Source organism: Mobula birostris, chromosome 11 (assembly GCF_030028105.1).
Source record: "Mobula birostris isolate sMobBir1 chromosome 11, sMobBir1.hap1, whole genome shotgun sequence".
NCBI classification, from domain to species: domain Eukaryota; kingdom Metazoa; phylum Chordata; class Chondrichthyes; order Myliobatiformes; family Myliobatidae; genus Mobula; species Mobula birostris.
The window spans coordinates 117254051-117264020 of NC_092380.1; the positions used below are offsets into that span (position 1 = coordinate 117254051).

At 45.7% G+C, this 9970-nt stretch overlaps 1 protein-coding gene across 2 annotated transcripts; it reads left to right on the forward strand.

Moving 5' to 3' along the window:
- The first annotated feature begins 266 nt into the window (after positions 1–266).
- Positions 267–6851, forward strand: LOC140205585 (uncharacterized). Of its 2 annotated transcripts, none has more exons than XM_072273227.1 (2): positions 267–310; positions 3093–6851. In XM_072273227.1, the coding sequence occupies exon 2, from the start codon at positions 3846–3848 to the stop codon at positions 4587–4589; it is 744 nt and encodes a 247-aa protein (XP_072129328.1). In that variant the 5' UTR covers positions 267–310; positions 3093–3845; the 3' UTR covers positions 4590–6851. The 2 variants fall into 2 exon arrangements, with proteins under 2 accessions (XP_072129328.1, XP_072129329.1); XM_072273228.1 differs by lacking the exon at positions 267–310 and adding an exon at positions 406–786.
- The last annotated feature ends 3119 nt before the right edge of the window (positions 6852–9970 follow it).

Genomic DNA, 9970 nt, shown 5'->3' on the forward strand with positions numbered 1-9970 from the left:
ATTCAACAACAGCTTCTTCCCCTCTGCCATCCGATTTCTAAATGGACATTGAACCTATGAACACTACCTATTTAAAAAAAATCTGTTGTTGCCCTAGTTCTTAATTTATGTATTTAAAACACACTCACATACACAAACACACACATATTTATTGTAATTCAGTTTTTCTATATTTATTTATGTATTGCATTAACCTGCTGCTGCAATGTTAACGACCCAGCGGTCAAACGCGCAGGCGTAACGGTCGGAGATAATTTTGGAAATCGCGCATGCGCTTAGTGGACGAAAGGCTCTGGATGGTCGGTAGCAGGTAGGAGTGGGTTCCGGGAAGGGAAGGGTTTCATCTGCGTCCGCACCGCAATACTATGGCCCCGCAAAACCGGGACAGTTCCGATTTTTTCCCTTCTCTCTCAGCCCTACGATCCGACTCGGCCCTCGGAGAGCTTTCTGCTGATGAGCAAAGGTGCTGGCGTCATTTGTCGGCGCATGCGCATCACTGGGTCCATGACGGATAAATGGTGGTTTTCTGGGTTTTGAGGCGGCCATGGGTGACATTTCGTCCCTTTACCCAGCACGCCCATCTGTACAGCTTGTTTGGAAGCGCAGATGGAGGGAATGGATGTTCCAAACTTTGCCGAGCTCCAGCTATCTAAATCCAAGGATTAAGAACTCGGAACAAAATTACAGTTCTGAGTTAATCGCGAATGAAGAGTCTACCTTCCAGTCAATGAAAATGTCAAACAACACACACAAAGTGCTGGAGGAGCTCGGCATCTATGGAAAAGAGTAAATAGTGGACGTTTTCGTTCGAGACCTTCATCAGGACTGGAAAGGGGTGGGGGGGAGTTAGAATAAAAAGTTGGGGGAGGAGAGGAAGAAGTACAAGGTGGCAGGTGAAAAGTGAAACGGAAGAGGAGGAGTCGTGAAGTAAAGAACTGGAAATATGATTGGTGAAAGAGGAAGGGCTGGAGAAAGGAATACCTGATAGGAGAGGACAGAGATCATGGAAGAAAAGGAAGGGGAGGGAGCACCAGAGGGAGGTGATGGGCAGGTAAGAAGAGAAGGTATGAGAGGGAAACAAGAATGGGGAATGGTGAAGGAGGGGGTTGTTTCTGGAAGTTAAAGAAATCCATGTTCATGCCATCAGTTTGGAGGCTATCCAGATGGAACATAAGGTGTTGTTCTTCCAACCTAAGTGTATGCTCATTGTGACAGTAGAGAGGGCTGTGGACTGACATGTCAGAATGGGAAGGAGAATTGAAATAGGTGGCCACTGGGAAATACTGCCTTTTGAGGCAGACAAAGTAAAAGTGTTTGATGAAGTGGTCTTTCAGTCTATGTGAGGTCTCACTGATAAAGAGGGTGCCACATCGGGAGCACTGGGTACAGTAGATGACCCAAACAGGTTCACAGGTAAAGTGTCGCTTCACCTGAAAGAACTGTTTGGTCTCCCGAATGATAGTAAGGGAGGAGGTATAGAGACAGGTGTGGCACGTGTTCCACTTGCAAGGATAAGTGCCAGAAGGGAGATCAGTGGGGAGGGATGATTGGACAAGGGTTTTGCTCAGGGTGCGATGGCTGTGGGGAATCGGTGGAAGGGAAAGATGTGCTTTGTAGTGGGATCCGGTTGGAGATGGCGGAGGTTATGGCGATTTATGTGCTGGAAGCAGAGGCTTGTGGAGTGGTAGGTGAGGACAAAAGAAACTCGGTCCCTGGCGTGGCAGCAGGAAGATTGGATGAGGGCAGATGTGCACGGAAAGGAAGAGATGCGGGTAAGGGCAGTGTTGATGATGGAGGAAGGGAAGCCCATTTCTTTGAAGTAGGATGACGTTTCAGTTGTTTTGGAATGAAAAGCCTCATCCAGTGAGCAGGTCTGCCAGAGATAGACAAACTGGAAAAGGGAATGGCATTTTTACAAGTGACAGGGTGTTAAGATATTTGTGAGAGTCAGTGGGTTTATAAAAGATATCAGATAGATTGGCCCCAGAGATGGAGACATAGAAATCGAGAAAGGGGAGAGAGGTGTCAGAAATGGACCAAGTAAATTTGAGGGTAAGGTGGAAGTTGGAGGCAAAGTTAATGAAATTGACAAGCTCAGCATGTGTGTAAGAAGCAGCAACAATAAATTATGACTATGTCAATGCAGTGTAGGAAGAGTTGTGAAGCGATGCTGGTGTAGGCTTGAAATATGAATTGTTCCATGTATCCAACAAAAAGGCGGGCATAGCTGGCACCCATACGAGGATCAGTTCTGCCAGATAGAGGAAACTAGTGATGTGGAGGAACTGGTTGTGTCCGTTGACCAGGGTAACAAGTGACCTATAGCTTTCACATCACAAAATTGCCACACTCCAATGAGAAAAACTAGTGCCCCCCCCCCTTTATGTAACACACACAAAATACTGGAGGAACTCAGCAGAAGAGGCAACATCTGTGGAAAAAAGTGCAGTGGATGTTTTGGGCGGAGATTCTTCGGCAGGACTGGAGGAAAAAAAGAGAGTAGATTTAAAAGGTTGGGGAGGGCAGAGAGAAAAACAAGGTGATAGGTGAAACCGGGAGGGGGAGGGATGAAGTAAATAGCTGGGAAGTTGATTGGTGAAAGAGATACAGACTGGAGAAGGGGGAGTCTGATAAGTAGGGATAGAAGGCCATGAAGAAAGAAAAGGGGGAGGAGCACCAGAGGGAGGTGATGGGCAGGCAAGGAGATAAGAGTGAAAAAGGGATGGGGACTGGTCAAGGAGAGGGTGGGGGAATGGGGCCATTACCAAAAGTTCGAGAAATCGATTTTCATGTCATCAGGGTTGAGGCTACCCAGACGGAATATAAGGTGTTCCTCCAACATGAGCATGGCCTCATCACGATAGTCGAGGACGGGCCTATTGAAGGTGGGCAGAATTGTGATACAGACAAAAACAGAGAATTTGAAACCAGTCTGGGTGCCTGCACTGTGTCCAGTTAGAAGATAAGTTTCTCCAACTTGGGTTGAACCTTGCTGTAATAATGTCAAATCAGAGCTTACCATAGAGACTAAAATTACCTCATATGAACTATTGTCCTTCACCCATTGATGACTTTTGTAAATCTTTTTACAGGTTAGAAACAGCAAAGAATTCGTGTACAGGAATCTCAAACACAACAAGAAGTTAATTTTGCTGCCTCTGTCCAGATATTTAAGGAGTGACCAGATGTCTCCTTTGTAATACCACTATATCTGTTGTTGATCCTCGGAGATAAAGAAGTATCTCATCCCAGCTGGAAACATGCTTTGTGTCTGAAATGAAGTTTTCTGTTGTAACTCAGTGAATTCCATTGGAACGGAGGTGCTGAGAACAGACCAGCATTTGTTCACTGGAGATCAGTTCTTCAACTGCATTGATTGTGTGAGGGATTCACTATGTCTGATGTCTGACTTGATGAATTGCCAGAGAATTGATTGCAGGGAGGTGTCATTCACCTGGTCTCAGTGCAGTAATGCTGACCTGCACCAGTGAGTTCAGAATGGGTAGAGGCCATTTACCTGTTCAGTGCATGGGAGGGCATCTACGCAGTCATCCAGCCTGAAGATACATCAGCAAGTGCACACCATTGTGAAAAAGTTCACTTGCTCTCACTGCAGGAAGTGATTGGTTCTGTTGTTCAAGCATAAAATACATCAGAAAATTCACAGCAGTGAGAGGCTGTTCATTTGCTCTGTACGTGGGAAGAGATTCACTCACTCATCCCACCTATAGACACACCAGTGATTTGTTATGGGGGAGAGCGTTAACTGTTCCATGTATGGGAGGAGATGCACTCAGTCATCTGATCAGCTGACGCACTGGGAAGAGGCCATAGATCTGCTCTGAATGTGGGAAGGGATTCACTTGGTCATCCCACGTACATGCACATCAGTTAGTTTCACTGGGGAGAGGCTGTTCACCACCTCAGACAGTGGGAAGGGATTGCTTCGATCATCTGACCTAATGGCATACCAGTCAGTTCACACTGGGGAGATGCCGTTCACCTGCTCAGATTGTGGGAAGGGATTCACTCATTTATGTCACTTAATGATACACCAGCGAATTCACACTGGGGAGAGGCCATTCACCTGCTCAGACTGTGGAAAGGCATTTGCTCGGTCATCAAACCTACAGAGACACCAGCGAGTTCACACAGGAGAGAAGCCATTCACCTGTTCTGTGTGTGGGAAGGGATTCACTCAGTTAAGCAACCTTCAGACACACCAGTCCGTTCACACTGGGAAGAGGCCGTACATCTGCTCTGAATGTGGGAAGGGATTCACTCAGTCATCCCACCTACAGACACACCAGTCGGTTCACACTGAAGAGAGGCCATTCACCTGCTCAGACTGTGGGAAGGGATTCACTCGGTCATCTCAGCTACTGGCACACCAGTCGGTTCACACTGGCGAAATGCCATTTACCTGCTCCGACTGTGGGAAGGGATTTCCTCGGTCATCTGAGCTGAAGTTACATCAGCGAGTTCACACTGGGGAGAGGCCGTTCACATGCTCTGATTGTGGGAAAGCGTTTACTCAGTCATCGAACCTTGTGACGCATCGGCGAACTCACACTAGGGAAAAAGTTTAAATAAGTGGCATGCTGGATATTTCACCACTGTGGTTGCTGAAAGCAGAGGCAAGTTCAAAAGTGGCTGTTGGTGTTGAGCTCTGCAATTATTGCTGCTGCTTATCTCAACCATTTCTGACCCTGGGCATGGGAGGAGCTTCTTCTGCTGATATTCACCTTTAGTGGCACAGGAGTTTAATATTTAGGATCTGTGTCAAATAAATCAGTTCTATTTTAAACGATGTCTCAGGTACTTAGTGAATTTACAACACACCCAGTGAAGTCAACTCAGCCCAGCTGGTGCCTACCTGTATTTCTGTTCCAAAACAGTCCTTTTGAATCCATCCCTGCTGTTCACTGCTTGATCTTCCTGTGTGATGGGCTCCAAACAGTCACCTCTCTGTGGGTGAATAGGTTTCCCTTGAATTTCTTGCATGACTTTCTGCAGGCAAGAAGACCATAAGACAAAGGAGCAGAATTAGGCCATTTAGCCCATTGAGTCTGCTTCGCTGTTCAATCATGGCTGATCCTTTTTCCTTCTCCTTAGCCTCACAAGATGAGATGATTGCAGTTATGTCTAATGTTTTCTTTGTGCCTCAAATTTCTGGGCTGAGAAAGAAGGACATTGGTAGTTAATCTCCTTATTCCTGCTCCTTTCAACGTTATAGGTCATTCTCACTGCTTTTAAAGTGCTGTGTCTCACACAACTGGCTTGTTAGAATATACCACTGTAACTCTGGCTTCGGGTAGCGGCTTAATAAATAGGGTGATAGCCCCCGGCCCGGCCAAACTTAAGAAATCTTGTTTGGGTGGATGCTGCGAGATGTGTCCCCTGTTACAAATCAGTACCCTGAAATAACAAACAGTACACAATATGTGATTAAACTTTATAATTCCTACTTTGACTTTATGGTTAGTAGAGAAAAGAATTTTTTTTGAAGTTTTTTTTGAAATAAAAGGAAAAAAGGGCCCAATCTTATTAAGCAGTCTGTTGCGCAAAGTTGGAGCTCACTGATAAGTCGATCGTTCACCATCGACCTCGGATCATCGCTGCCCTTCGGACCCTCGCTCCGAGTCCACCCTGTCTCTTCATTGGCGTCTTCTCTCCTCATCTCTCCCCAGCAAAAGCCAGCAAAAAATCTACTTCCAGATTCACAAGACAGAGCAACAAAATCCTGATTGGCTAACATGCATGCCACAGTCTGTTATCTCCAGCCATAACCCAAACATTACTGCTATAGAGAAACCATTACCTCAGCAGTGAACATTACAGAGAAGCCATTTCATTCGCCTTAGCAGTGAAACATTACAGTGCGTTACACCACTGTCCTCTAAAATCTGAAAGCAGAATAGGGAACCGTTAGTTGGATAAATAAACTCTTCTCTGGCTTCCAGCTGGGCACAGTTGTCAATTATAACGATGTTTCAATGACAAACTCTCCCATCTTCTTCAGGGATGATGCCTGGGCATGTCCAGTCCAATGGTATTTACAGTCTTTCACCTATTGATGTCTTTTGAAAACTTTTACAGGACAGAAAAGGCAAAGGATTTGTGTACAGCAATATCAAATACAACTCATGAGTTCTGTGAATGTCAGATCATGAGCACTTGAATACCATTGATCTTTGAATGTGCCGTTGCAGATATTAAATAGCATTCTAGATAGATACCACACCAGTCATAGTAAGGAGAACCCGGCCACCTGTCAGATTTGGATGAAGCAACCTGTAGCTAAACCTTGTAAATTATCTTCAAGTTATTGAAGAAGTGAACACTAGGTCCTGAGAATATTCCAGCATATCATCACTAGAGATCAGACGCTCAACTGCTTGAAGTGTGCATAACAGCAGTATATCAGTTGTTGCCTTGGAAAATAAGGCATATCTCATCCCAGCTTGAATTGTTCATTTGCTTTGTGTCTAAAATGAAGTTTTCTAGTTTGCACTAAAAAGGCCATTTATCTGCTCAGACTGGAAAAGGATTCATTCAGTTACCCCCAACTTGTGAGGCAATAGTGATTTCACACTGAGGCTGCAAAGTGGTTTACCAATGTTCACACAGGGGAGGTAGTTTAAATAACTCTATGTTGAATTTTTTAACATCACATTTGGTGAGCCCAGTTGAAAATTTAACAGTGAATGTTGGTATCAGATTATGCAGTTATTTCTGCTGATCATCACACCTGGAGCTGAACCCTGATCACTTGACACAGGAGGGGTTCGTTTTGATGACATTAGCTTTTAATTGGGTTGGTGTTAAATACTGTAGACATGTCATAAATAAATCAGTTCTATTTTAAATCTTGTGTCCCTTGTCCTTGCTGCCTGTGCATACATTCATTGTACTGTAGAGTGGCCATTCTTGCCCTCTGGTCCCTTCTTTTCTCTATCTCTGTTCACTCAGCTTCCTTTAAATTCATCCTTGCTGTTCATCTCCAACTTTCCCTATAGTGATGGTTTCTGAATGGTCACCACTCTCTGGATGAAGTGACGTCACTGATCAACTAGTCTCTGATAAGTTACACTCATTCTTCCTTCAAACTTAATTAACTTGTGCACAAGGGCAACAGTCCAACCTTGTCTCTGAATTGCTCTGAAACTTCTGCTCAGAATTGTCAAATTATTATGGGTGTTGATGAATTGAAATTATGCATCTTGACACCACTTCCTCAGAATAAATTGTTGACATTACAGGTCGAGACCCTTCATCATTCACACTAGGTCTTGCTATTCCCCACGCCTCCCCTAATCCCCATCTGCTCTCCCCGTCTCACGATTGCCCCCTTCTCTGGGTCTCCCCTCTCAACAGTCTCTAGGTGGTTTCACACCCCTCTCCTCTGTCCCTTGTCTGGGTTGCTCAGTTTTCTCAAACATGTCTCTGGGATGCCTCCCTCAACCATCATCTCTGGGCTGCTCCCATTCTCCCAATGTCTGTCGCCCCTTTACCCACTTCCTCCTTCACTATATCACTCCCTTCTGCCCTCCCCTATCTATTGGGTGACCCATTCCCCTGCTCAGTTTGGGTCTCACACTTCCTCTCCCCACCCCCTCCAGCTTTAACATAGAAAACCTACAGCACAATACAGGCTCTTCGGCCCACAAAGGTGTGCCAAACATGTCCTTACCTGAGAAATTAGCCCCCTATTTTTCTGAGCTCCGTATAACTGTTCAAGAGTCGCTTAAAAGATCCTATCGTATCTGCCTCCACCACTGTGGCTGGCAGCCCATTCCACGTTCTCACCACTCTTCGTAAAAAGCTTACCCCTGACGGCCCCTCTGTACCCACTTCCAAGCACCTTAAAACTGTGCCCTCTCGTGCTAGCCTTTTCAGCCCTGGGAAAAAACCTCTGACTATCCACGCGATCAATGCCTCTCATCATCTTATACATCTTTATCAAATGACCTCTCATCCTCTGTCGCTCCAAGGAAGAAAGGTGGAGTTCACTCTATGGTTTCCACATCCTTCCTGTAGTGAGGTGATCAGAACTGAGCACAGTACTCCAAGTGGGGTCTGACCAGGGCAGCAGCTTTGACTGTCCTATGGACTCGGACCCCAAGATTCCTCTGATCATCCACACTGCCAAGAGTCTTACTATTAATACTATATTCTGCCATCCCATTTGACCGTCTCACACTTAACTGGGTTGAACTCCATCTACCATTTCTCTACCCAGTTTTGCATCCTATCAATGTCCAGCTGTAACCTCTGACAGTCCTCCACACTACCATCAACACCTCCAACCTTTGTGTCATCAGCAAATTTACTAATCCATCCCTCCACTTCTTCATCCAGGTCATTTATAAAAATCACAAAGAGTAGGAGTCCCAGAACAGAATCCTGAGGCAGACCACTGGTCACTGACTTCCATGCAGAATATGACCTGTCTACAATCACTCTTTGCCTTCTGTGGGCAAGCCAGTTCTGGATCCACAAAACAATGTCCCCTTGGATACCATGCCTCCTTACTTTCTCAATAAGCCTTGCATGGCTGAAATCCATATACATTACATCTACTGCTCTACCTTCATCAATGTGTTTAGTCACATCCTCAAAAAATTCAGTCAGGTCACCCACTTCCCTCTGCTTCACAGCTTCCATCACCAGGTCAACCTTGCCCCCTTCTATATCCTCAATCACCCCCCACCCCGTCTCTGGGTTACCCCTGCCCCATCTCCCTCAGCCCATTTCTGTGTTGCCCCTTTCCACCTCCTCTGCTTACCACCACCCTTACCCCATCTCTGGGTCACCCTCTTCCCCACGCATTCATCTCTCCAGGTCTCCTATTGCCCTCCCTCCCCTGCCAGTGGGTTGCCTCCTTCCCGTAGTCTCTGGAGCTCCTTCCCCATTCCCTCCCCTCTACTGTCATCTTTGGATCTCCCTCTACCCTCGACTCTGGATATCCTTCCCCCTACTTGCAATTCTGGATCTCCACCTTGCCCCTATCCTTGTCTCTGGATCTCCTCCTTCCCACTACCCTCATCTCTGGATCTTCTTTGGTTCAAGAGTATGAGGTTTGGGGGGTAATAACTGTTCTTGGCCCTGGTAATGTGAGTCCTGAGGCTCCTGAACCTTCTGATGGCAGCAGTGAGAAAAGAGCATGCCCTGGGTGGCAGGCATCCCTGATGATTGTTGCTGTATTCCTGTAACAATGCTTCGTGTGATGTGACCAGTGGCACTGAGGGCTTTACCCGCGATGGACTGGACCATATCCACTCCTTTTTGTAAGATTTTCCATTCAAGGGCATTGCTGTAACAGGAAGGACCACCCAAGAGTAACAGGAACATCGAGGAGCAGATAGGGAGACAGATTCTGGAAAGGTATAATAATAACATGTTGGTTGTGAGAGATTTTAACTTCCCAAATATTGATTGGCATCTCCCTAGAGTGAGGGGTTTAGATGGGATGGAGTTTTTTAGGTGTGTCCAGGAAGGTTTCCTGACAATATGTAGATAAGCCTACAAGAGGAGAGGCTGTACTTGATCTGGTATTGGGAAATGAACCTGGTCAGGTGTCAGGTCTCTCAGTGGGAGAGCATTTTGGAGATGGTGATCACAATTCTATCTCCTTTACCATAGATTTGGAGAGAGGTAGGAACAGACAAGTTTGGAAAACGTTTAATTGGAGTAAGTGAGATATGAAGCTATCAAGCAGGAACTTGGAAGCACAAATTGGGAACAGATGTTCTCAGGGAAATTATGGCAGGAATGTGGCAAATGTGGGGATATTTGTGTGGTGTTCTCCATAGGTAATTTCCAATGAGACAGGGAAAGGATGGTAGGGTACAGGAACCGTGGTGTACAAAGGCTGTTGAAAATTGAGTCAAGAAGAAAAGAAAAGCTTATGAAATGTTCGAAAAAATAGGTAATGATAGAGATCTAGAAGATTATGAGGCTAGCAGGA

Excerpts from the sequence above, each read along its gene's own strand:
- LOC140205585 (XM_072273227.1), top strand. The coding sequence starts at position 3,846 with ATGTGGGAAGGGATTCACTTGGTCATCCCACGTACATGCACATCAGTT.